This window comes from Bolinopsis microptera, chromosome 5 (genome assembly GCF_026151205.1).
Source record: "Bolinopsis microptera isolate Bmic1 chromosome 5, MBARI_Bmic_1.0, whole genome shotgun sequence".
Classification (NCBI taxonomy): Eukaryota; Metazoa; Ctenophora; class Tentaculata; order Lobata; family Bolinopsidae; genus Bolinopsis; species Bolinopsis microptera.
This window is the reverse complement of record NC_087076.1, coordinates 13,802,658-13,830,340: the sequence shown is the minus strand read 5'-3', so window position 1 is coordinate 13,830,340 and position 27,683 is coordinate 13,802,658. Positions and strand designations below refer to the sequence as shown.

Genomic DNA, 27,683 nt, shown 5'->3' with positions numbered 1-27,683 from the left:
ATGTAGCATTATAAGTTTAGTAATTCATGAATGACTTCTTCTGGAGGGAGTTATCTGGTACTTTGCTCATGTGAGTTATGGTCAGAGAAAATGGATCAGGACATGTGAAAAGAGTAATCCGTAGTAAGGGGCAATCGAGAGGTGGCAACAATGCAGGGAGCACGCAAGAACCGAAGGTATGTTTTAAAGGCAGTGTTTTACATAGTTGATTTCTGTGTGAAGCCCCTCAATGTGAAATATGATGAACATGAAGCCCATAAAGCAAGTGCCCTCTTCAAATAATCTTTTTCGCTTTATCCCTGTTCACAGATTTCTTCCGCTAGCTGTTAAGATACTTCCAAACAGAGAGTTTTAATCTCAATTGCCTCAACAATTGAGAATTGTAGTGCATGATGTTTTCTTATTACAGGTAAATCATTTAACCAATAACTTTCTTTCTAAGCAGTATATTCCCTCTAACCGAAGTGTATAGCTTATTACCTCATAGCATGAAATATGGTCAAACGATCAGGCACTTACACTAAAGACATATCTACTTTATCAAAGGATGCAGAGAAGGAAAATGTACCCAAGCCAGTAGTAAAAACAGTACGGAGACCCAGCAATGCTGGATCAAACCTGAATGAAAAGAGAACTTTAGCACGTCAACAAAGTAAGGGAAAACAAGAAGATGGAACACAGCTGAAAAAAGAAAAGTCAGTGCTGAGAAAAAGAGCCAATAATTATGTAAGAAGGGGACAGAAAGACCAAAGAAGTGACAGATTTGCTAGGCATGCGTACGCTTTTCTTGACAGGGTATTTTGGTTGAAAATGCTGGCTGCTATACGTTGTTTGTGCATGAATTTTACTTTCTTTAAAAGTTTACCATGATATTACTTTTAAGATATTATCATGAGTGAACTTAAAAGATTAGTTTCATTGAGGTTAGCTTTGCTCCTTATACCATAAATGCATTGAATTGTTATAGCCTGATCTTGTATATTATATCCGTTATTATATCCATTTTTACATTGCTAAGTTAATTTCATTTAATTCTGTTCCTTTGCAATTGTTTTGTATTTCAAGAAGTGCTAGACAATTTGGATATCATATATCAGGCTGTTATCAAATCATTCGCCTTGAGAATTTGATCTTGATATGACATTGTAATGAAAATGTTCAAAGATACACAGTTGGACTTATATTATAGAGACGTTGATGTTTATAAAAGTGTGAAATTTCTGTGTGCATGTTATTTTTCCTACAATTTATTAATTACTAACAAACTTAGTGAGTAGACTCTTTTATCTGCTGTCATAAAAACAGCATGGCCGGATGGTTTGCCTAATCTAAACCAAGTTTCCTTAGAGAACTCTAAACCATTTCCAATCAATGTCCATTTAAAAAGTTGAATGCTTCTATCAAAAATATCTCATATTATACAGTACAGCTGATTTGTTATTTGATGTATTATTTTCACATCTGACGCAATGTGATCGTCAGGTAAAGCTAGAACAGGTGTTGGGTGTGAGCGCTACAAGTAATAACTCCTTGTCATATGATCCCAATACGGAGAATATCTTGTACACTGCAGGGTAAGTGTCATCTTCACATCTTCAGTGATTTGTAAATATTTGTTGGTAATTCAATGCTGATCTACCAATATTGGCAAAGAATTTGAACTGCAAGCTCAAAATGTATTTTCCCAAGAAGAATGGTGATAAATATTTCTTGCTCACGATATGTAATCTGAACAGGTGTGTATGTGTACTGTACAATATAAAGAAGAGCAAGCAGACCCACATAAAGAACGTATCCAAGAAACCGCTGACTTGTGCAGCTTTCTCTAGAGATGGAGCCTATGTTGTTACCGGAGAGGTGATCTGATTTCAGAAACTTTCCTTAGTCGCAAATTCTTCAATTTCACTTTAAGTCTGCATATCAAAGAAGTATGTTTCCAACGATCTTAAGTTTCTTAAACGTAGTGACAAATAAATGTCAAATAAATTGTATTGTCAAATAACCGACCCCCTCCCTCTCCAGAGTGGTCACCAGCCGTGTGTAAGAGTGTGGGACGCAAACTCACAAGTACAAATCAAGGAGCTCAGAGGTCATCGGTTCGGAATATCATCCGTTAACTTCTCTCCTAACGGAAAAGTGGTCGTATCTGTCGGCTTTACTCACGACTCTAATGTCTCTGTTTGGAATTGGAAGGTTCTAATTTCGAATATCTTTAATATTGCTCGCCTTTCTTTTTCATTGAAGCGATGGATACCAATTCCAGATTCCCAAAAATATAGTCCATATTATTGATCTCAAACAAGTCGCTGTTCCTTAACCCAATAGTGAAACTGATAAAACACCCAGACTGGAAAACAAGTGGCAGGAAACAAAGTATCAAGTCGAGTATTTGGGATGAGCTTTAACGAGAAGGGTACCTACTTCGTAACAGTGGGGATACGGTTCGTTAAGTTCTGGTACTTCAACTCAAACGACGACAAGGCCCTCAATCAGCTGAGTCCGTGTGAGAATAGAGCTGCTATACTTGACAACCACCGCAACACCACCTTTAAATCTGTTATCTGTGGTAAAGGTACGGAACTATTTTAGGTTACGTAAATATAAAATTGTATATTCCTTTTTTGTTGGGATCTGAGATTTCCTAACTTGGTTTTCGTCCGATTCGCTCTGACTCATTTGCTCATCCATTTTATGGTCGAAGAGAGCAGCTAAACTCTGAGATTATTGTTGCTGTATTAAATCTCCTGTATCAGGACAATTCTCTCATCTAACGTTTTGTTTGTCGAACGAGGGAAGCTTGTACAGTTTTGGAGAGAGTAGACGAGTGGAACGTTGGCTGGACTTGAAGGTGAGATATTGTGGAATTTAACGGTGTTTACCTGGTTATGATTAACTCAGTATTTCTAGTCAGACTTCTTTGAATTCATTTAGTGTAGGCAGCACGACAGTGTCGAGTCAGCCCTCTCTTACATTTAAGATTACACACACGCTTAAATTGGATACGATGTTAAAATTATAAGCTGTTAAATCTGGCAGTCCTGAGTACTCTCTCAAATGTACAATAGTACAATCCTTTAAACTTGCTAGTTAAACTTATATCTTATCAGCGGCCCTATCTTTATCCTAGAGTGATCAATACAGCGGTGTTATGTGTCAATCAAATTATGATTACATTATGTAATCATTACATAGTCGATCAATTACATAAATTACATCACGTCAATCAATTATCTGTAATATACTGATTCGTAAGACAAGTACTACTCAACTCACAGTTCTATGCTCTCGCATGAAATCTGACTTCTTGTTACCATGGTGTTCAATTAAAGTACCGTGGTAACACCAAATAACAGCTACGGTACTGTATGATTAGTGATGTGTTGTTTAAAGATAAGCTCTCTGCTCTGCAGCTCTAAGATATGTTGCTCTGTAGCTCTACTTTATTGTAAAACCGACAAGCTGACAGACTGTATACTGTATAGGTTACACTCAGTTAACAGGCACTAGGTTTACAGATCACATGACAATCATAGTTCATACCCTGTAAAAAGCTGAAAACAACCCAGTTTTACTGTTTTAGCCTTATTTAAAGGCACCATCACGTGATCCGAGCAACTCATAACCCTACACTGCTGCCCCAGGTGAACGACGCGTTTGCACTGTACGTGACAAACGACCACCTGCTATGTGGGTGTAGTGACGGCGTGGTGAGGGTATTTGAACCTGCCTCACTTACCCACATTGTTAACCTCCCTAAACCTCACCCTCTCGGCGTGGACCTCGCTTCTTGTACCTCACCCAGGTAAGAGTGTGTAATTTAGGGAATTTACTAACTACTGTGTTACTATGTATGTACTAATGTACTATGTCACATTTTTTATCCATGTACCGTAGGGGAAATAAAATTCCGTAACTTTTTGTTATTGCCGGGATAGTAATGATATATATTCTGACTTTCTGTTATAACTGGGAAGGACCGCAATGCGGGGTTTTGTTTAACGTGTAATTCCCACACTGTCATTATTTTAAAGATCCTGGGAAAATGAAAATACGCTGATCAACAGTAAATCGAGGTGCGGATTTAAACTGGCAATATAGTTGCTGTATTGGTAGGAACACCATCGATTAACAGCAGCTAGCAGTAAATGCGATCGATTAGCAGCAGTCTTTCTATATATTCTTATGATATAATTATCATAATCGGGATAATCATTTTTATAAATAATGATATTATTCATTATTATGTATTCATTATATTTTATAAAGTTATGTTTATTATTTTAGAGTTTTATACTTATAACATATTATTTTCCAATCCACTCTGCCAATCTACTCTACTATTGCAATTTTCAATTTACAAAATTGGTAAACAATTATTCTGTTTTCACCTTTTTTGAAGTTTCCTTACCGTTGTTCTTGATCAAAGACAAATTTGATCATTTGGGTCACTCAATAAAAATTCCGCACAAAAATCACAGATTAACTCTAAAATACGGTATATCTAAAAAGTAAAAGTCCACGAGCTTTCTGATATTTATACGAATGATAATATTATGAAATATGATATGAAACCTTACTATGTATGATATGATTCTCATGCATGGCATGGTGTATCATGCCAATTATACCCTGGTAACAGATAAGATGCAGTTGTATGATTATAACTGAGTTACTGATATGTGTACGTATGATATATATTGGTACTGATAAGCCGCTTACACTGATAGAAGCGGCTTGTGGTAAGCAGACCGAATCCCTAACGCTTTATAACTGCCTGTCGTGATCTGAGATAGGGTTCTGATTAAGCCTTAGAGTTACGGTTACGGTTACGGTTATGGTTAGGAGAAGCAGTAGGGGTTCGGTCCGTTAGGGGTTCGGTCCACCAACACGTGTATATTTCAGTTGTATGGTATCAGTGTTACCCTCATCTGAGTTCCCTGACTGTATTGGGGTGGTCGCTGATTCACTCACCTCCAAGGTAGGAAATGTAAAGAGAAGTACCGTATATCAAATATTTTGATTTGTGAAATATTTGAAGATTAGATAAATGTAAAATATTTGAAATATGTAGAGAAATAAAGCAAGTTGATGCTATATTTAGATCTACAGTGTGCTTTAATATAAGCAATTAGATTTTGTGATATTGGCTTATACTTTAAAGCAAATTTTGACAGTGTTATCTGTAACAACATAAAACATTCATGATTCAACACTGAAATGGAAATAAAATATTTTAAAAATAGAAATGTAAATATTTTTCGCCTCTGCTAAACACATTGTTCAGGTGATAGTGTTATACAGAGATAAGAGCTTGTACATCTGGGATATCGCTAATATACACAGGGTGGGGAAGTACAGATCATATCTCTTCCACAGCGCCTGTATCTGCGCTATTGAGGTTAGAAAACGGAATGTTTTTCTATCAAACATGTTTAATGGAATGTTTATCTTTTATCTCTTAAATTGGGCCTGTCTCTTAAATTTCCGATTGGCCCGGTTTTTTTTCGATGTTAAATTGGGCGGCAATCATTGTCAAGTAGCTCAGCAGGTCAGAGCAAATATCGCCAGTAATAGTACATATTTTATAGTGATAGTAATAGTAGTACAGTAATAGTACATCTTGTTAACTAACAGCAAGTCATTTTAATTGGCTGCTTCCCAGTTAATGTTTCTGCCAAAGAAGACTAATCCGTTTATCCACTTTTGGATTAGTGGCGGTCTTACTTACGCGTTACAGACGCAAAAATTACAATTTCATTGAAAGATTTATAATTTTTATACTGTAATCCTAATTCCTAATAAGATGTAATGCCATTGGGCCGCGCCTGTCAAACCTGAAATAAGTTGAGGTCTGTTATTTGTATTGTAATTTATATGATAGAATAGTCAAACGGTTCGATTATTCCATCATATACGATACAAATAACAGACCTCAACTTATTTGTCTATGTTACTGTCTATGTTACTGAAGGAAGTTGGGACAAACTCTAAAGAGGAACTGCGAACCCTGATGCGGGACAGGGATATAAATGGAGGGGGTTATCTGGCGTAGATCGGACTTAGTTCCGACATAGTAGTAGTAGTAGTAGTAGTCAACTTATTTCAAATTTTCTCATTCAAGACAATATGACTATGGCCTCTGAGTCAAACCGGAAATTATTTTCAGTTGGGCCAAACCTCAGTAAATTAGAATGTCGCATGTCATCAGAGACCATAGTCATATTGTCTTGAATGAGATAATCAGAGGCCATATATTTCACTGGTGGAACATTTTATGAAGAACACATATTTAGAAATGACGCATTTTAATTAATAAACAATACTTAATTTCCGTTGATAATAAAACGGAAAAAGGTCGTCAAATTTCAGCAATTATTTACTGTTAACACGTACGGTCTGTGTATTGTGAAAACCCACGTACAACGGTGAAATAATTGCCACAAAGATAACACAATTCTAACAACTATTTCTCAGGTTTACCCTCAAGAGTCAGAAAACTCCACGATGAGTCTACCTAAAGGAACGTTCATAACGGGTTCCTCAGATAACACCATAAAGATATGGAACTTGAACACTCTTGGTTAGTTTCACACACTTCACCAGGACTTCACCTAAAACATGGAGCTAACAAATAGATCCACTCTCTTATCTTCCACAAATGCTGGGTTTTTGTTTTGGTTAAAATAGCCATAATGTTGACCATTTTTAACCAAAGAATGCATATATTAGCCATGTTTGAAATTGTGTTAAGATAGCAGCTGGAGACACTTGATGATGATCTGCTTCCTCATCAAAGACAGACTGAGAGCTCAACTTTCTCCTACGTGACTCGATTTAATCGATCACATGATCACATCTTCAGTTCGAACTCCGATTACAGATCATGACAGTAAACTGTCCTGTTTTATTTTCGTATCTTAGCGCTACAATCTACATCATGATCTACTTCTCTACAATCTACATCATGATCTACTTCTGTTAGTGTGTACCAGATCAATGATCATCATAAGCTACTTTAAAGAGAGAGCCAAGATATTCTAACAGTTAACCACAGTGATTATTCTTACTCAGCAACGACAACTAGATCTGACAATATCACCTCTCCTCTTTATTCAAAAGATATTAAATCGCTCAAACGGAGAAAATAGTCGCATCACATCTATTCTTTTAAGAAATTAGAGGAAGCGTTCAAACGGCCGGACCAATTACTAAACACACAGTTCCGGTATCAGTCCGGATAATAACCGTAATGATGAACGAAACACGGCCCACTTATCATTATCTCCTGCTTCAGATGCACGTGCTGTAAACATGTTATCCAGTAATACCGTCCCGTCAGTTTGACTCCCACCACACAAGATGAACATGATATCTGGCATATATTTGAACATATCTGGCATATCTCTGGGCAGTCTGGCATATTTGGCATATGTGGCATGCACTTAAGGTTAAATTATCTACCATCTCACCGACTCCTACATTAATGGCATCTCACAAGGACCGAATTCTCGTGATTCTCACTAATATGTACATATTTAGTATACCGTCGATCAGGCAGACTTCTACAAGATCCTAGCATGTGTACTGCTGCTTAAAGTACATGACAAAATACCTGCGAATCTCCCGGGCTCTTAGGCAACTTTTTAGGCTTTTCCAAAGAATTGAGACCTTTCAAGTTTTGTGTTACATAGAGCTCGCCAACTTGCTTACAGTGGAGAATGTTGGAGAGTTACACAAACTTCTCTCATCAGTATAGCGTTCTTGGAGACGGAGTTATTTAGACCGCGCCGTGAACACTTTTACAGATAACTGTGGAAATTATCTTACGTAATACAAATTCTTTCATTAGTAAACTAAATGAAACCGTAATAACCCTAGCTTAAATTTAATTGTAATTTACTGTAAACATCAAAAATGCTCTGATTACGAAGCTTTATAGGTTCCGTTAGTAAATTCTATATGTATGATATTATCATTTGCCTTGTGCAAATTCCAGAACTTAGTCCGGTTTTAGTTGGTCCGGAGTTAAAGTTTAGTGTTTAATAGTTCACTGTACACTACACATTGTTTTCGTCAAATGATTGTTAACAGTACATAAGTACGTAATCCCATACCTGAAGACGTTATTTTTCAGATCCTGAGGAGCAAGTGAAAACAAAGAGAAATATCTATTCGAAGGTGAGTGTTGAGTCCTGAGTCCTGAGTGTAGATTGTGTTCTGATGAATGATCAGATATGATGATCTTATCTGCTGAACAATACTTACAGCTCCAATTTCATCTCAACAAACGTTGGCTTAGCGTACTCATTACATTAGGAACTTAAAGACTACAGTCGCATTCCAAATTCCAATCAATTAATTATATCTTTCTGACACGTCCATCTTACAAACTTCAATGCGGGTAACGAGGACTTTCCCCCTTTTGTGGTATTGTGTGGTACACAAAACAGTTGAGATGGTATGTTAAAACTTTATATAAATTCCAGGAGTTGTTGTCCCAGATCTACACAACTGATGACTTCTCGTGGTTGAGAGCGCGGAGAGGGAACGCTGTTAGTGACAACGCGAGCGGGATCACGGCGCTCGCGATCAGTCCTCGTGGAGACGTGGTCGCAAGTGGGGATAAAAGTGGTAATATCAGGTAAGTGGGGATAAAAGTGGTAATTTCAGGTAAGTGGGGATAAAAGTGGTAATCTCAGGTAAGTGGGGATAAAAGTGGTAATCTCAGGTAAGTGGGGATAAAAGTGGTAATCTCAGGTAAGTGGGGATAAAAGTGGTAATCTCAGGTAAGTGGGGATAAAAGTGGTAATCTCAGGTAAGTGGGGATAAAAGTGGTAATCTCAGGCAAGTGGGGATAAAAGTGGTAATCTCAGGTAAGTGGGGATAAAAGTGGTAATCTCAGGTAATTTTAATAAAATCAGAGATATCAATATTTTGAAGGAGTATGTTTCAGTACTTGGACTTATTGATAGGGATAATATTTTTGAGTTATGAATTGAAGTAATATGTTTGTATCCGGCTCGTATTATAGTTATACAAACCAACAAAGCGCCTGACTGGGAAAGGTGTGAAAATCATCACAAAACTCACGTATTTCTTTTACTTTTTAACCACACAAGTTGTAGAATTTCTTAGAATCAATAATAAAACGGAATTCTCTGACAAGAATTTGTTACCAAATTATGAAAACACAGGCGATTAATCCAGCATTTTATATCCTAAACCTTCTACAGTTCTACCGTACAACAATCTCTCACAGTCAACGTAGAAACACAGGGACACCACCTGATGATTTAACCCGCATTTATGTGGAACATTGTACACGCAGGCAGCTATAGTGCACGTTTTATTATAACCTTTGTCCTCTACATAGGTCACATAGGTAGGTTACTACTCCTCTTATTATTTATTGCAACAGGTGTGGGCCGTGGGGTGTGTTTTATCTTTAGTGTTGTATAACGCATAGAAAGTAAATTGTGTGTAACATTAAACCTACATCTAAATTCTAATTGCATTTAAACGGCTGAAATGTATTATGTTTTTAACATAATATGACCATATGTCTGAACTTCTTATTGTGCGTTGAAGATAAAGTAGCGGTAAATTTAATCTAAGAGTTCATGCTTTAAAGTGCAGCGAAGCATCTTATTCACAACTCCTGCTACTTGTACTTAGTGTTCTATTAGATTGTCCAATTATATTCCCTTCCAATTGCAGGGTCAGATTACAAACAGTAAGACCCATGATTACGTAAAAAGCTTCGTCAGAGCCGTACTGAACCTAATCTCGCTGTAAAGTAATGTGTGTGTGTGTGTGTGTGTGTGTGTGTGTGTGTGTGTGTGTGTGTGTGTGTGTGTGTGTGTGTGTGTGTGTGTGTGTGTGTGTGTGTGTGTGTGTGTGTGTGTCCAGGTGTTATTGATAAGGAATTGTCTGTACTAGACACTAGTAAACACTGGATTTAGGAGTGCCAAATTTCTTGTTCGCAAATAATTATCACACAGTGCGCTGAAATGTAGCGTAAATTATTTAAATCTAGCTACTCGAGTCTCGACATGTCCACAATATGCTGTCGGGTCCAGGAAACAGCCAATAAATCAAGTTATTATAAAAACGCTATTTCTCGGAATGACATCTGAACAAATTGTCGGATTCATATTTTAACGTATAAAAACGGAAGATAATATATATTAAAAAATAAGACATCACAGCCCGCAGTTGAAGAATAAGTACATTTCTCTTCGCGTTTCACCGCACCAACTATTTTAGTGGTCTACTCCCGACTAAAAGCTACAAAAGTTACTCTCAATTACCCGCAAATTAGAGGTACAGCTCATCACCACATCACCACACATTCCTTTCAGTTTGAAGTGTAGATTAAAATGTCAGTCTCGTATAAGGTGTCGAGTGGGTCTAGATTGTAAAGTAAAGTGTAAGTGTCACGTGACAGTGTCTGGAGCTCTCCGAGAGAGTGTCTTGTTGGTATTGCTTGGTGTAAACACAGTGTCTATATCGTTAGTGTCTCTTGTGGAGTGTAGAGTAGGAGCTGTTAAACCTAATGAACATTAGGTTGTTACTAGGTTGTTAATTAATAACAGAATAGTTATTGTTACTCAGTTTTCAAGCTACATTATAATGTAATAATAAACCAGTAGTGTATAAAGCAAAGCTTGTCTTGTAAATCAGTAAAGTGAGCTAACTGAGATTGAAAGGTTAGTACTTGGTACATACTACACATACTACACAGTAGTTTGGTGGACAGGCACTAACGGTTCAGTTAATATGATATATATAATATATATATAACCGCACTAACATTGGTAACAGTGGCGCCGTGTTGACCATAAAGTGGCGTTTCAAGTTAGGATAGTTACAACTAACAAGCTAGATTTACCTGACTTTTTAGAGAGTGTGTGTCGGCTGGTAACACACAGACAAGTGCACCCCAAATGTTAGAATCTTAGTAAACTTATTACCTTGTATTTGGACACGCTGTCACCTGGGCGTGGTTTCTATGGTTTCGTTAAATGAGAGGTTGGGAACAGAGAGGTGTGGTGTGTTGTGTGATGCTGAAAGTGGCCAGTGGGGTGTAGTTGTTGGGTTGTTGGGTGCTGAAAGTGGGGTGTAGTTGTTGGGTTGTTGCTCTGTTAAACTTGGAGGGGTACTGTTTTTAGTTATATTTAGAAAGTAGGAGGGTAAATATCACTATTAAAGTATTAATATAAGTTAATAATAAGTATAGCTGTATTAAACAGTGGGTTTAACATAGCAGACAGAATGAAAATTATACTGTAGAGTATAGCATTACTCTGCTATATAGAGTATATAGCTAGCTACGGGGGCGTTTTAAAGAAATTTTAAAAAATATATCTCGCTGGAGATTTAGAACAGTTAAACCCCGAATTTTCCGCACAGTTTGGGGAAGGGAAATAGTACGGTTAATCGGGGTTTACTGTAGTGTTCTGTCTGGTGATTTTATTAATTCTGATTGAATCAGTTACTTGATGCAAATCATCCTTGACATACCATCAGGTCACGTGGTATACACCAATTAGATACAGCTCAGTGCATAATGCATATATCCAGAATCAACTCACATCATGATACATATCCCTAGATACATTGTAAAATACAGGATCAATTAAACTAATCCTGGCAGAGTCAACTTATTACTAATTAGCGTATTTACGCTCAGCCAATTAAAACATGTAAACATAGTGTCAATAGTTGTATACCTGTCTGTCTGTCTGTCTACACATTATTATCAACACTTGCACTACTGATGATCATGTGTGGAAATTTAACGGTTTACTAATTAAAAAAGTTATCTACATAATGAAATTATTAATTTTTTGTTTAGATCGTGCATGATATTAAAATGTTGCGTGTTTTAACTAGACAGTAACATGCTGATGATATAATGTTTTCTACAATCTGTTACAAAGTTGATCTATGATAGAGCCGATGATGGTGCTGAAGACTTTCAACTTTTGTAACAGTACTCTCACCACTTAATTGAAGGATCCCGAAATGTTGTTAATTAATGTGATTAACAGTATTGTTAATCTTCATTCCGCAAAATATTTTTACCTTTATCTTGGCTAAGTGCCTCTAAGTGCCTTAAGGTGAAAATAAAAGAATTTTATTATATTGTGGTCACTTGGGAACATGTGTGCGTGTGTGTTTGTGAGAATAGTTAATAATAGTTAATAATAGAAGGTTTGGTTGTTTGAATGTGGTTAAAATAAAATATGCAAGAAGAAGAAAAAGATCTGTGCTGATAGCACTGAAACAATATTATATATTATTAGAGATAAGTGATAACACAATAAGAGTGAGATAACTCTAATTATATCGACTAATTAGCAATGTAAAACTGATATCAGTCAATGATCTAGGCTGAGTTAAGACCGGGCTGCCACGAGAAATTGAGTGTAAACCAGTAATTCTGGTACGTTGATATCGGGTGTGGGTTTTGTTGGGGCCTGGTCGCGAAATTACAAAAACTGAGTTGGTTTAGATTTAACTAATTCATAATGCAGTGGATGATTTAACCCTGAATATTGTTAAAGCAGATCCTTTAAGGGTTGAATAATCCGAAATACTCCTAATTATTAACAGATGAGGGGAAAAAGAGAGAGAAGCTAAGATAATCCAAATTCTAATCTTCGGCAATTCTGTTCTTGAGAACATAAAATTATGGATAATGATTCGAGTGTAACTTTTAATCTTAAACATGATTATAAATCTAAAACGGAATCATAAGTAAACTTATAACGTCACACTCCTCGCGTCCTGCCTATATTTTTCTTACGCCCTGACTCTCCCTCAGAGTATACGACCTAGAAGACCTGTCCTGCAGGGAGCTAGCCATGATAATCGGACACGAAGCCGAGATCTTATCTCTCTCCTTTACGAGACCTGACAATTACTGGCACTATCTGGTGTCTGCCAGTAGAGACCGGCTTATACACGTGTTTGATGTGAGGAAGGGGTATGAGTTGGTCCAGACGATCTGTGATCACTCAGCTATTGTTACCAGTGTTAAGTTTGTGGGTGAGTTTGTGGAGGAGCATGGTTTCACGGATAATAATAGATATTGATACTTGTAGGTTATTGGTTTTGACACGTGACAGTGATCCTGGGTTTTGATGGAAGCCGATTGGTTGATCGCTGTCAGAGGCCAACCAAACGATCTGGATTCCAGATCGTTAAACTTTACTTTTGGTGGCGAGATGACGTAAACTGTATTCCAAGATAATAGATCTGAGAGCGAATATACCTTCCCACCATAAGTGAAGTCCACAGTGTACTGAATTATAGAACTGCGAACCTGATAATGTGTATGATGTTACTACTAAATATGCAATATATACATATGTCTCCATGTTTAAAGGACGCAATTAAAATACTGATGCAATATCCCAGCTCGACATTTTTCAGAAAAACCCAACGATTCCCAGCTGACACTGCTGTCCTGCTCAGCGGATAAAAGTGTCCGGTTTCGGACCGGTTTTAAAACTGTGAGTATCACCCAGCCGACACCGTACTTTCGGGTTTCGAGTGTAAATCTAAAACTATGATGTCATTCTGAGTTTTATCACCGTGTTGGTATGTAACGATTGGAATTCTATTCAGGGCAGTCATCAACTTCAGTTCCAAACATACCAGCATGTCCAAGAGAAGTCTACCTTTAATGACATGGAAATCCCACAATCCAGGTATTTACTGTTTATTTTCTTTCATTATCATGCCATGAGAATTTTCTGTGAATTTTTCCCTATATGATGACTTAAATGATGTCTTCTTAGTTCTCACCGCTAAAAGTGCTAACATATTTTTAATTAATCTGCGATTGGATTAAGACCAATTTGCGTCAGATTGCTTTACTGACGAGTGATATTCTTTAAACTGCATGATCCGTCATTCGACCTTTATGTTAGAATGTTTTGAATGTTGACCATAAGGTTTTAAATTCTGAATTGTTAAGTCACTTAAGTGGTGCGGCTTCCGTAGTCGAAATTTCAAAAAACATTTTATTCTACCGACAGGCACGCGCGTAGACATCACTATATAAGTTTACCGCGCGCACGACCGAACTTGTTATTGACTTTGTAGAATTTAACGAATAAAAGCGTTTGAAGTTGGCGGTTATGCAAATGCATTCGGGAATTAAATATAATAATGACTAGGATTTCCATACCGAACACTGTTTGTGTTCTCAGTAACTTTTGGAGGACATTACATTACAATCCTAGTGAATACTTGTTCAGTTATAAACGGAACGCATTCCGCAATAGAAATTGTCAGAATTTTGCGTTCAAGCTGCCAGGTGATCATTAGATGGTGACGTCAAGCTCACCTTCCTCTGTTCTTCTAGACTCCTGAAATTGTTTCAGATTTGACTTCACGGTATGCGAGATGGATATTTAAAACCGTCACAAGTTGTAATATGTTTCAATTTCAGGGACCGAGTCATAACGGGCTGTCAGGATCGACAAATAAGGTTCGTTTATTTAAATGTCGCTATTATTCGATATGAACATTTATTGATTAACTGTAAAATATCACTAATGGTGATGACTTATTAAATGATTCCACGGTTATAGTGTTGACTGGACTGCACTGACTTCAGCTGGTTATCTAGCCGCTGATCGCTGAACCACATGATTTAATGCGTCAACAGACTTTTTATAAATTCAACTTGCATCTTAAATAACCTACTCCAGCATTATGTTAAAACCTTCATCCTCAGAACATACGATTTGTCGTCTGGCAAGCTACTGAACAGTTTTAAGAGCGGTAGTTCTGAAGACGGTGGAATGATAACTAACGTAGCCCTGGATCCTTCCAGTACTTACCTAGCTGCAGCGGGGAATGATAAGAGCATATTCGTGCATGATCTTCAGAGTGGAGATAGGCTGGCTAGCTTGCACGGTCATTCAGGTTAGTTCATTTGAGAAATGACCTTTTTTATGATAACCTATCTAACACCTTGGGGCTGAGTTCATTTAGTAAGGTTTGGGGTACGCATAAAACAGAATATTCTCAATTTTGAACAATTCGGTTTTCTTTGACATTTCAGAAGGTTATCTTAGATTTATTTCAGAGATGATCACCGGTTTAAAGTTTACAAACGACTGTAAACGGCTGATCTCAATTTCTGGTGATGGGTAAGTTTTTGTGATTTAATTTTCATCTTCCTTATATTTAAGGTGACATAATTTTCTGACTAAAATTCACGCCAAACTCCCAAGTAACAAAGTAACACCACTCAGCTGTATATTTGTTTGGAGACTCAGTAACGAGGTGGTAAAGAACATCAGGACCAAAATGAGAGGTCAGGGCTTCGAACCGGAGATAAGCGCTGAAACTCCCATTCCTAATAAAAAAGGAGAGGCCCCTACCTCCCCTCACTGTGAATATGCTATTCCCATCATGGACCTTATTAGTGACACCAAAACGTGAGTCTAAAAGTAGTAGTCTAAATCATCTCAATTCTTTGTTGAGTCATGGGACCTTACTGAAAACAAAAATACCGCCACGGAGTAGTGGGGGTGGTCGTTTCGCCACTGTTCCCAATCCTCATTCGCTATCTCGAAAGGTGGATGCAAAATCGCTATTGTCCCTTCAATGAAAACATTTTCCGTATCACCTCAACCACCACATAATCACATAATGTTACCAGATCTGAAGCGTCTGAGAGTCAACTAGCAGACACTTCAACTACCGAACAATCTACCCCGGAAAAGAAGCGGAAGCAGTGGGCCAAACCTTCCAACCTCAACTTCCTGGACGAGATAACCCCCAATGAGGCTATGACCCCTTGGTGAGAAAGTTTCTGCCATCACTTTCTGAGTTGCTTGGTTTAAGAGTGACTTACTTGATGGTTCTCCTCGGTTACTAATTTGATTACCAAAGTTGATACAAGCAAAAAACCAACAATGTTAAGTGGCCATTGGCTTACAAGTGATGAATTTATTCAGTTGGTCTCTCTGTATATCTGTAATGAAAGGTAAAGGTTAGCCCAAATCACCAGTAATAAATATTGCTATTTCAGTACTCCAGCAAACCCAGCAGCTAAGAGAACAGCTCCGGACGGAGGTGAACACGTTCATCCTGACCTGGTTTGTACTTTAATAATATCTCCTTGCACTCTAATAATATCTGCTTGTACTCTAATAATATCTGCTTGTACTCTAATCACTTCTCCTTGTACTCTAATCACTTCTCCTTGTGTTGTGTGACACTATAAAATCATAACATCGATGATGTTATTGATGATGTTATTGATGATGTTGCCATCGATCACGTTGCAAACTTATTTCCATACGAATCTAATGAATTAAATGAAATGCCTTTCCCCATTAATATTGGTAACCTTGAATTGTGACAGTGAAACTCATTCCTATAAGATGTCATTCGAGAGCCCCAAGATCCCAGCAGAAGCAGAACCACAGGAACCACTTGTAACAGAGGAGGAGGTCACAGTGGAGGTCCAGGGTGGCGAGGTAGGGTTTGAAGAGGAAGAAGAGGAGGAGGAGGATGAAGCTAGTGCTGAGGATGATTCAGAGCCTGTCATTATCTACGCTCCTGCTAAAGTCTTCTCTCCCAACGCTAAGAAGAGGCTAAGGTATGTTATTGTGTTTAAACTTCTGTCTGCATTGTTTAGACTGATTTTCTGACATTTTGGAACAGGCTCATACAATTACCGTTTAGTTACAGTTGGAAATCTAAATGTTTCCTTTTAACCAAAAAACTGATTACCCCAGCGCGATTTTCGACGTGAACGTGACACCCCAAAAAGCAAGAACCACCAGTGAGAACACTGAACTGACTGATGAGGACGAGGATGATCAGGATACCACGTGAGATACATTCTTATAATTTCTAGAGGGATCTGGGAGAGGTCTCAACCATCTAACTAATTACAATTGAACCTATTAATAAACAATGAACTAAGACACGGTCACAGGTTTCAAGGTGAACTTGACGATGTTGAGGAGGAAGAAATTAAGTCTGACTCTTTCCTCAAACACAAGTTCTCTGAGATTGACGAGGAATTTGACGACCTCGACCTGGTACGTTTAATATGTCACGTGCTAAAAACTGGCATTTAAATCTAGCAGTGTAGTTAGGAAACTTGATATAAACCATTACACATTAATAAAAAAAAGATTTTACTTTTTAATTACGTGATTCACTTTTATGTTTCTTTTCTGGGTTGATTGGAGCTGGTAAGTTATCAATTCGGCTACCAACTTGAGATATAAATAAGATGTGCCCACTGTACAGGACCTGCCAAGCGACAGTTTGAGTCCTAACTCCAGACACAGACAGAGCATTTCTAGGAAGTTCTACAAATCTAGCACCCCTGAGAAATTAAAAGCTAATATTAACGGACATCCTGAGACTCCTCGATCAAAGGTAAAGGTTCCATTCTTATGAAAAGTTGTACTTTTAGCAAATTATTTGAATAAAACAGAAATCCAATCTCGCGAAAATGAAAACCAATTAAATCTTTAAATATCGCATCGAATTAACAATTATAATGTATAAATTACTGGAACAAAATTTAGGGTGAAATTAAGCATTTCCTCTACACGTACACCATTACAATATTTCACGAAAATTCCTCCGTCGTGGTCATCAACATTTCACCTCGACAACACAAAAACTGACACAAACAAACAAAAATAAAGCTGAGTTGGGTGTCCCACAAGGTTGCCACTCCCAGCCCTGCCCGGTGGTTCCACGCTCGGAGTAGCCGCGTACCCAGTCATCAGATAACTCCCTCTGTCGCACTCCAGGTTCTTACCGGCAGTAGCCAGATCACAGGGTAACCGCTCTGGCAGCACCTCCGGGTTACACTTCTGATCCTCCATGTTGAAGAGGGAGGGAGGTTTGTGATACCCGGAAGTGTCCAGCCCGTTCCAACAGTTCTCCGTGACGGGCTGCTTGCCCATCATCTCCTCACAGAACTGTTGAGGGAGGGAGGTGAGGAGATCACTGAACCGTCTGATGAAGAGGTCACGTGAGTGGAGGAGGACGGGAGGGACCAGACTGGCAACTTTGTATTTCACTGCTTGTTCCCCCTTAGTGGGGGTCTCTGGTGGGGTGCACTCCCCGTATATCCTGTACTGTGGAGCGTGCTCTAACATCTCCGTCTCAAAGGTGGTCATCAGTGTTCCTAGAAACTTCCTCCGTTCCCCTGAGACGGCGAGGAGTTCTCTGGTTATTGACTGCTGGTGTCTGATCCACTCTTCCCATTGGGTTACGTAACAGAGTATGGGCCTCATGCAACCTTTAGCTACGTTCAGACAGTACTCCGAGCAAACTGGGGCTCCAGCTGAAATTAAACAAATAAGTGGAAACTAAGAACAAACCTATTATAAAAAAGAAGGAAACTGAAAACAAACCTATCCTAGAAAAGCAATGGAACTAAAACAAACCTATCCCGGGAGCGCACATCTGACATCCAGCTCCCTCGAATAACCCTGCCTTTACCAGCGCGTCCTTACAGTGCTCACTAAAATGCTCCTCCGCATATGTTCGCAGTTTGGGGATGAACTCCACGGCTGTCTCAATGCCTCTTATCATGTGTTTATACTGTGACATTGTGGTGTACACTCTGATGGCTGTCTCTGTTTTGGTTCTGTTCAGACTGTTGAAACAGTGACCCGCCCAGGTGTGACTCCACATCCTGGAAAGGGAGATTCAATTGTTAATAAGTTAATTCGTTAATTAATTAAAAAGATTTAATTGCTGACTCATTGTTTCGGTATTCTAGGTTTGACCAGTCCTATTATCTAAAACGAGTGTCTCAAAAAGAGACAGAATACTAAAACAATTTCTATCATTAAAAGTTTGATGATCAATTAAAATGTGCTGATTTCTTCTTGCCTGGAGACAAAGTTAACAAGTTTAGCATCGGTCACGTGTTCCAGAGTGACACTAACATCCCCCTCAATCAGATACCGTCTCATGAGGTCAGCTGTATCCGGCCCATCAGCCACAGCCACTACTTGAGGTATTTCCTGTTTGATCTGATGAAGGAGTCGGAGGAGGGCCTCCTGGGTCTTCTCCAGTATCATGAAGTAGGTAATGGTTAGGAAGGAGTCTGATGCTGTGCGTCTTAACACCTGAGGATTGTGTGGTGTTAAAGTTAAAGTCCTAAAATGTAGATTTATCGGCCATTATTGTGCATGAGGCATTGGGAATCACGTAAACCTGTTCACTTCGAGTCTAGTACAGCAGCCAGTCCCGGCAGCCTGACAGTAGTTACCTGTTCACTGAGTCTAATACAGCAGCCAGTCCCGGCAGCTTGACAATAGTTACCTGTTCACTGAGTCTAGTACAGCAGCCAGTACCGGCAGCCTGACAGTAGTTACCTGTTCACTGAGTCTAGTACAGCAGCCAGTCCCGGCAGCCTGACAGTAGTTACCTGTTCACTGAGTCTAGTACAGCAGCCAGTCCCGGCAGCCTGACAGTAGTTACCTGTTCACTGAGTCTAGTACAGCAGCCAGTCTCAGCAGCCTGACAGTAGTTACCTGTTCACTGAGTCTAGTACAGCAGCCAGTCCCGGCAGCCTGACAGTAGTTACATGTTCACTGAGTCTAATACAGCAGCCAGTACCGGCAGCTTGACAATAGTTACCTGTTCACTGAGTCTAGTACAGCAGCCAGTACCGGCAGCCTGACATTAGTTACCTGTTCACTGAGTCTAGTACAGCAGCCAGTACTGGCAGCCTGACATTAGTTACCTGTTCACTGAGTCTAGTACAGCAGCCAGTACCGGCAGCCTGACATTAGTTACCTGTTCACTGAGTCTAGTACAGCAGCCAGTACCGGCAGCCTGACATTAGTTACCTGTTCACTGAGTCTAGTACAGCAGCCAGTACCGGCAGCCTGACAGTAGTTACCTGTTCACTGAGTCTAGTACAGCAGCCAGTACCGGCAGCCTGACAGTAGTTACCTGTTCACTGAGTCTAGTACAGCAGCCAGTCTCAGCAGCCTGACATTAGTTACCTGTTCACTGAGTCTAGTACAGCAGCCAGTACCGGCAGCCTGACAGTAGTTACCTGTTCACTGAGTCTAGTACAGCAGCCAGTACCGGCAGCCTGACAGTAGTTACCTGTTCACTGAGTCTAGTACAGCAGCCAGTACCGGCAGCCTGACATTAGTTACCTGTTCACTGAGTCTAGTACAGCAGCCAGTACCGGCAGCCTGACATTAGTTACCTGTTCACTGAATCTAGTACAGCAGCCAGTACCGGCAGCCTGACAGTAGTTACCTGTTCACTGAGTCTAGTACAGCAGCCAGTACCGGCAGCCTGACAATAGTTACCTGTTCACTGAGTCTAGTACAGCAGCCAGTCTCAGCAGCCTGACAGTAGTTACCTGTTCACTGAGTCTAGTACAGCAGCCAGTACCGGCAGCCTGACAGTAGTTACCTGTTCACTGAGTCTAGTACAGCAGCCAGTACCGGCAGCCTGACAGTAGTTACCTGTTCACTGAGTCTAGTACAGCAGCCAGTACCGGCAGCCTGACAGTAGTTACCTGTTCACTGAGTCTAGTACAGCAGCCAGTCCCGGCAGCCTCACAATACTCCAAATTTCTCTGAGAGACGGGGTTAGATCTGTGGGCCTGGATTGCATCACGTGCAAGTCTTTCCCGGGTGGTCACAGTAGCGTTCTCTAGGTACACTCTGAGGTGCTGGCAGGTGTCTCCTGATGACGTCATGAGGAGTGATGACGTCATGAAGAGAAGGGAGAATGTGGACATGGTGCTGTGTGGAGAGTGGGGTCAGTTGGGATGAGCAGGGGTTCAGAGTTATAGGATGATTTGTGAAGCAAAGTAGATGCTGATTAGAGACCAAACTGTTAGGCAAAAAGTTTAAAATACGACAGCGGACTAGATTGAAAAGGGGTCGTTCGCATATTACGTAATCAGCCGAGTGGGTAGGGGGGTTTCCAAATGATTACGCTAGTGTTATTTTGACTCAATAGCTATGTGTAATACTGATTACGGAGGGGGGGGGGTGGGTAACATTGACCAAAAAGTAATTACGTAATAATATGTGAACGACTCAAACCAAACTTCTGGCTGTGAAATACTGATAATAGCTTTAATACGGACATAATATAAATATGTCAGTAAAGATGCTGGCTAGTATACGCCGTGAGAATAAACACTCAATTCACACAATTCACTGCACGACGAAACCGACTTCTCACAAACATTTCAATAATCTCGCTGATTTTAGTAAACCGTCCTGAGACCCAGTACTAGTTAGCATTTTCCAGGAGACATCTAATAAACAGCGCATAACTAAAGACTTGGATACTGGTTCCCACACGTGACAACGATTAACCAATCAGCTGCCAGAATTGGCCAATAAAAAACTAGAATCAATGTCACGTGTCACAACAAATCCATAGCTATAAGCGTGATAACTGATGAGGACACCTCATAACCTTAACTGCAGACAAAACTCCAGCCCACTTTGTCTGAAGTTGTTAATTACGGAAATGAATTATATCAGCTAGTCTGTAATTAACAGCGCTTTGGGAGGTCTAACGAGAATTCTAAATATGTGGTTGCTAGGCGACATGTAGTTGTACCGCTCAAAATAGGAATTTTTTCCAAATATAACAGGATGGGTGTTAAAGTTTAAAGTTGTTTACTAAAAGAAGTGAACAAATTCAAAAGTATGCTTTTATAAAAAATAGATAATAAGTAAACACAGCTTACAGCAAGATTTAACTGATTTAAGGCTTGACTACGAGTTGGAACTTAGTTTGTTTTCCACGTGACAGTGATAAGCTTAGTCGAATGCTGCAAGTTGATTGGGAGGTTGTTGTCACTTGTGTTTCCTCCCAGCTCGCAGTCAAGTCTACATATCATTTGCTTTTACCAAGTTTTTAAATTGTCAATTATCAGATTTTGAGATTTTTCTTGGGCCCAAGACAAACAAAGGTAAGCGCTATAAAATGTAGCTATAAACTGTAACGCTATACTGTAAAGCTAACAAATGTGAAGCTAACAAATCATGCTTAAAAAGTAAAGCTAAAAATGGAAAGCTGTGAAGCTTAAAAGTAGCAATTAACATGAAGCTAAATATTATGCTTTTACCTTATAAACGCCAAGCACTTGAACAACTTATAAGTTCTATTATATTCATCCAACTTATTACATGAATCATTCAAATATTTTCATTCGTGCTTTATTCATCTCTTCTTCATCGTATTTTGGTTTGTTGCCCAAAATTAAGTCAGATTCCAACGTCTCAGCGGACGGGTTCATTGACTCTTTATGCTTTAATCGTTGCGCAGAACAATGCAGAACATGTGATCAACCTCAAATTACACAAGCAATTTGAGTTTGTTTAGCATTTGTGAAGCAACCAGGTAGGAGTAATCTTACCGTATATATACTACATACCATGTAGATTGTAATTACATTCCATTGTTATTACATGCAGTGCTCCAACCATTTTTTCAACTGTTCTGCTCTTTTGAGTTGGCAAACCTAGGGTATCCTGGATTCCATGGATTCTGCAGACGAAGTAATGTTTGATGTTGCTACATACCAGATTTAAATTGAAATATTTACTGAAGTTGTTAGCTAATAAGTAGCAGTGATATGTATCTAGATTCTAGCTATGCTATGTCATGGTTTCGTTTTGGTTATATTTGTGAATTTGCCACAACGGAGCTTAATACACACCACGTTTTCGTTATTTTTATCACTGAGAAACTTTTACAAAGCTGCTTGCTATCCCAAACTATTTCCAGACCTCTCTCCAGTTAACAAGGTTCTCGGGTTGTTTTACTAACTATTCACTTAAAACAAAGAAGAGCTGTATTCTATGATTCTTTTTAACAATCAGGGAGGTGATGCAAGTTAATTATAGCGTGTTAAAAGACGTGGCTATTCTGTGGCTTCTCTATCTCTGTCACGTGGTAAAACATAGCTTTATCATCTCCCCATGACAAGTGTTGAATTATGCAAACTAAACACACCAATTGTATTAGTGACACACTTGGTCACACATCTAGAGGGTAGAGGCACCTGTTTATCTTTGTTGTGTGTTGCACAAAACCAGGGTACTGATAAAAGGGAAGCACTAGAATTTGACAATAATGAACTGTGTGTAACCAGTAAAACAATTTATAAACACTATATAAACAGTACACTTTATCAAAATGTTTATATGTTTATGTAACCACTGTAATTCTCTCCTTATCAGGGCTCATCTCCGCTCAGTAACCCAGGATCTCCCGACCGAGTCAGGGTAAGTCACTGTAACGTCACGTGTTAACTGATTTGTCACGTGGTGAATCACGTGGTTCTTGTCTCTGCAGCACTCTGTGTTTGGCAAGCTTTTGTAAAGCACGTGATTGCTAATCTTGCTTCACTGCACTCTGTTCTAAATGCTATTTCTTTTTGCGATTTTATCCTTTGATTCTGTGAAGCAACAGTAACAGCGGGCAGTAAAAGATAAAATATGTTTACTGAATTTGTAATAATTTTATCACGATCTGAATTATATGAGGTGGCTTCGTGATAGAGTTAAAAACCGCTCGCTGATACTGATCTTTCACTCACTGTAAATCACTGTTATTCGTGTGTCTGATGTTTTGTGTGCAGCAAGCTGTCGAGAACAAGATTCTAGCCAAAAAGAAGGAGAAGTTCAGCGCCAACTCCGAGTTGATCCAACATGCTCAAAGCCGGGAGTTCCTCACCTTCCTGTTACAATCCAGGAACTCCCCTCTGATCGGAGAGGTTCCCTGTCCAGCACCGATTCAGCTGCTTTTAAATCAGCCTCCGCGGGGTCATGTGACAACGATGATTTCGTTATTCGTCGCAGATCCTCGGTGTCTGTGAAATCTCTGAAGGTAGAATTGGCCAAGATTGACGACAATACTTCGTCTAGTTCGGTAGAGTACCTCAAAGTGAGTGGCGGAAGTTATTTGGTGTAAATTTGGTGTAAAGCACAGTGATCTTACATGTTTCCTTGTTATTATTGCTCATATTATGCTTATTGCAGTATCTGCTGAAACCTTCAAAATTAAATTCTTCTGTTTTCTATAAAAATTATTTTCTCCTCCTGCTGAATCCTGCTACTGAATTGATACAGGGACAATAGGTACAGCTTTCCAACAGCAACGCATGATATCAACTATACTGATTTGATTTGTTTACTTAAATTTATCTTACCCCAATCCTCCCCAGTCGGATACGGAAATCTCCTCTGGTAAGAACATGGCGGCCCTGGCCAAAACTGCTTCTGAATCAACTGGAGCATCATCTGACAGGTGATCATATTAACTTACTAAGTTAACTTTCTAGGCAGCTTTGTCCACCTGTGTTGCTGTTTTAATTTATCTTACTTTCATCGTGTACCATTGCTTTTTTATTCATTCCCATTTCTAATCCTTACATCCAGTGTAATTCTCGATTTTACCCTCTAGAAATTTACATTAAAATGATTTTCTGCAGGAGTTTCAGCAAGTCTGCGAAAGATGGTGAGTGTTTTTACTGTACGCGAGTGTTTTTACTGTACGCGACACAAATAAATAGAATTAATTAAAGACCCCATAGCCTCCAGCCAAAAAGATTATGTAGACAAAAGTTAGCCTCGTGGTTACTAAAATCACTACTTTTAGTTACTTGCTAGAAAATCTGATCAAATTAGAGTTCCCTGGGCGCCCACGCCCACAATTAGGTTCGAAAACTCCAACTTCTGCAGCAACAAGCACAATATTTAATGTTTATATAAGAAAGCGGGTGTAGTGATGAGTAACGTACTCACAACTCGAGATTGTTACTTGTTTCTGGGGGGGTTATGCTGCAGTTCACTTCCTGTTCGTTGTTTCAACCTCACATGTTTGATGGTAACCTGGTGCCGACTGTGAAGAAGAAACGGACCAGCCAACCATCTGGAGGATCTTCCTGTACATTGCTCTAACAGGATTCAGGGAGACAGAGAGAGTAGTCCGGTAGTCGGTCGGACAGAAAGTTCTTGAAATATTATTTTGTGCCAAGAGATCACCCTGCACGCCGTAAGGCTTTGGCTGCGAGATATGAGGACCAACTATACGCGAATATGGTCTGATCATTTTGAATTGAGTGACTTCAATGAACAAGATCTTGCAGACTGGAATCTAGAGACAGGTGTAACGCGGATGAGATTAAAGAATATCCCATACAGGAGAATATGTTGGTTATTTTAGGGAGCTTGATTAGAAATAAACGTGCACCACCCAGAAACACAAGCATCTGCCGATTTTAGTTGAACAACAACAAGATCTTATTTTTAACGTTTAACACCTAACTAAGTATCTCGACGGTAGTTCGTCATTTTGCATAAAATGATCACCTCAGATAAGAAAGCCGCTGGTAAAGTAAAGGGGAAGAACAAGTTAAAGTTAGCATTTGGAGGCAAGACTAAGGAAGAAAAGAAAGAGATAAAAAAGGAGGAGAAACTTGAGAAAGCTGCTGCGAAGGTAAGCTTAATGCCCATGCCCTGAAGGTTAAATAAAATTAAGTTGATCAAATTACTAACATACCAATTTTACGAGGAAAGTTGTCTGTAGGGGATCATGGCATCTATAGAGGGTACAGAAATGCTCGTACTTAGGAGGGAAGGGGGTAAGCCAAAAACGCACTTTTGTCGATTTGTGGAGGGGCTTGAAATTATTGCCCAAATCCAAAAAATGCATTTCTGTGTTTTTTTGCAAAAAACTTTACACGACTGTCCGTGATCTCAAAACTTGGTGAACTCCAAGCATGATAATTATATAATTAGGTTGTTCGAGCTTCTTTTGATGGTCCACTGTTTCCGGTTACACCCTGGTAACTGAGTGGTACAGTGTTTATTTTACACGTTGTTCCGTTAAACTGTACAATTACTTCCTATGTTATTCCCAGTACAGTTCTCTCGTGTTTCTCTCTTGAACCAAGATAATTGTGGACGTTCAGGCGACTGGAGATCGGCGATTATCGGACTTGTGGAGATCCTTTATTCTCCACTAAATTATTTGGGAAAACCTTTTTCCAAAATATGTTCAAAGTTTTCGGAATTGGTTTGTTGTCGACTGAACTCTAAAGTTTTTTCCCATAGAAAAACCATACGATGTCCCAGAAAACAAAGAAAGAAGCAGCAGCACCTAAGAAAGAAGTAGCAGGTCCGAAAAAAGATACTCCTGATCAGATAACGTCCCTTCACACGGCTTTCAAAGATTCGCTCTCGAAATACGATGAGGTCAGTTCTTTCCAGAAAGGCAGGTTTCTTATTTTAGTCCCCACAATACGTAACATTAAGACTTATGAACGTCAGTTTCTACAACTACGAGTACATTATTTTTGAAACTTCCTTGACTTTAATGCTCGTCGAGGCCTAATATAACGCGTATTTTTAATATAACGCGAATTTTTTTCAGATTTTAGCAGAGAAGCCGTCAGCAAGTAGAGATGATCAGCTGTCTAAGTTAAACCTTGTTTACAAGGATATGTTAGCAGACCTTCAGAGACGACTCAAATCCTCTGATAACATGGTGAGATTAGCTAACTAGATATGTAATTGTAAAAGATTTGTTATCTAAAAACTTTTATTAAATCGCAGGACAAATGTCAAACAATCACCCTGTTAATTTTTTACCCCGACCTCATCGCTTTTATTTGTTTAATCTGTGTCTTTTAACAAACACACGTATTTGTTTAGGCGTCAGCAGGAGGAGCAAGCGAGGACCTGAACAACACTCCCGCTGAGCATCACGCCGCTAAATGTGCTGAAATATGCGCTGAAAAGATCCTAGAGTTGGTGCAACAGAAATTACAAAACGGTAACCTGGTGTGACAACCCGATGAATTTGTTCTGTTAAGATTTGAAGGACGAGACTGGGGTGGCGAGGGTGAAGTTATTTTGCGCGCGAAAATGATTTTCAAATGAGCTTGAAGTAGATAAGAGAGTCAGAGACCAGCACCAAGTTGATGAATCTCTTGGCAGTTGTTGAGTTGTCACCTTTTTTTCTTTCTCGCCAGCCGGAGTTAAGTTTGTCCAATGTATGTGCTTTGTCGTGGCAATGGCATTTGAGATGTAAATATTTAAATAAGCCTTATGCTGATGTTATGTTGTATATTTCCATTCACTATGGGAAAATGTTCAATAAAAGTGGACATCTGAAAATAAAATGAACGTTTTCGAGGAAATGCATTCTTCATTTCAATTTGATTACGTTTCATTTTACGTTATATGTCGTGCAACTTTTTACTAATGAGCTTCGTAAATTTTTAATTTGATTTCTTTTTACTATTTGATATGTGAACTTGTGACCATGTTTTTATTTGCTGCAAAATAATCCGTAGCATATACCTAAAGACGGTTTCAACCAAGGGTGATATGAAGGATTTACGGGTGTTTATTTATAGTATGATTAATATAATTTTACTCAGAAAGGTTTTGGCTCTCCACACCTGACTAGAAAATTACTAAGAACTTTTACATACTCCAATGAAGTTGTTATATTACCCTATATAATATTATTTCGATTTGAATACTTTGTGTGATGTTTTAAGAATACAACTAGTTTTGGCAATGAATTGTTGGTATTGAATAACTAGAGTTTTGTTTTCGATAAATTTTCTGTAATGATTTGAATGAATATCTTACTCACTAACAAAA

General features: G+C 39.0%; 1 protein-coding gene across 14 annotated transcripts; it reads left to right on the top strand.

Annotated features, from left to right (window-relative positions):
- LOC134815668 (mitogen-activated protein kinase-binding protein 1-like) lies at positions 1–27,683 on the top strand. 14 transcript variants are annotated; one of them, XR_010160269.1, is made up of 34 exons: positions 1–176; positions 1,483–1,574; positions 1,737–1,857; positions 2,023–2,193; positions 2,347–2,572; positions 2,754–2,848; positions 3,642–3,802; positions 4,032–4,073; positions 4,903–4,978; positions 5,285–5,398; positions 6,475–6,580; positions 8,135–8,178; positions 8,487–8,641; positions 12,830–13,053; positions 13,441–13,520; positions 13,636–13,718; positions 14,465–14,503; positions 14,753–14,943; positions 15,107–15,170; positions 15,276–15,461; positions 15,686–15,826; positions 16,058–16,124; positions 16,413–16,630; positions 16,770–16,865; positions 16,973–17,078; positions 17,293–17,424; positions 23,247–23,291; positions 23,648–23,952; positions 24,233–24,315; positions 24,500–24,525; positions 25,385–25,506; positions 26,145–26,264; positions 26,443–26,556; positions 26,724–27,683. XR_010160269.1 is itself a non-coding variant. In XM_063824221.1 (34 exons), exons 1-34 carry the CDS (start codon positions 78–80, stop codon positions 26,856–26,858), a joined length of 3,975 nt encoding a protein of 1,324 aa, XP_063680291.1. In that variant the 5' UTR covers positions 1–77; the 3' UTR covers positions 26,859–27,683. The 14 variants fall into 14 exon arrangements, 7 of the variants coding, with proteins under 7 accessions (XP_063680291.1, XP_063680296.1, XP_063680295.1 ...); XR_010160267.1 differs by lacking the exon at positions 4,032–4,073 and adding an exon at positions 547–726; XR_010160268.1 differs by lacking the exon at positions 4,032–4,073 and adding an exon at positions 547–726 and having other exon boundaries at positions 26,124–26,264.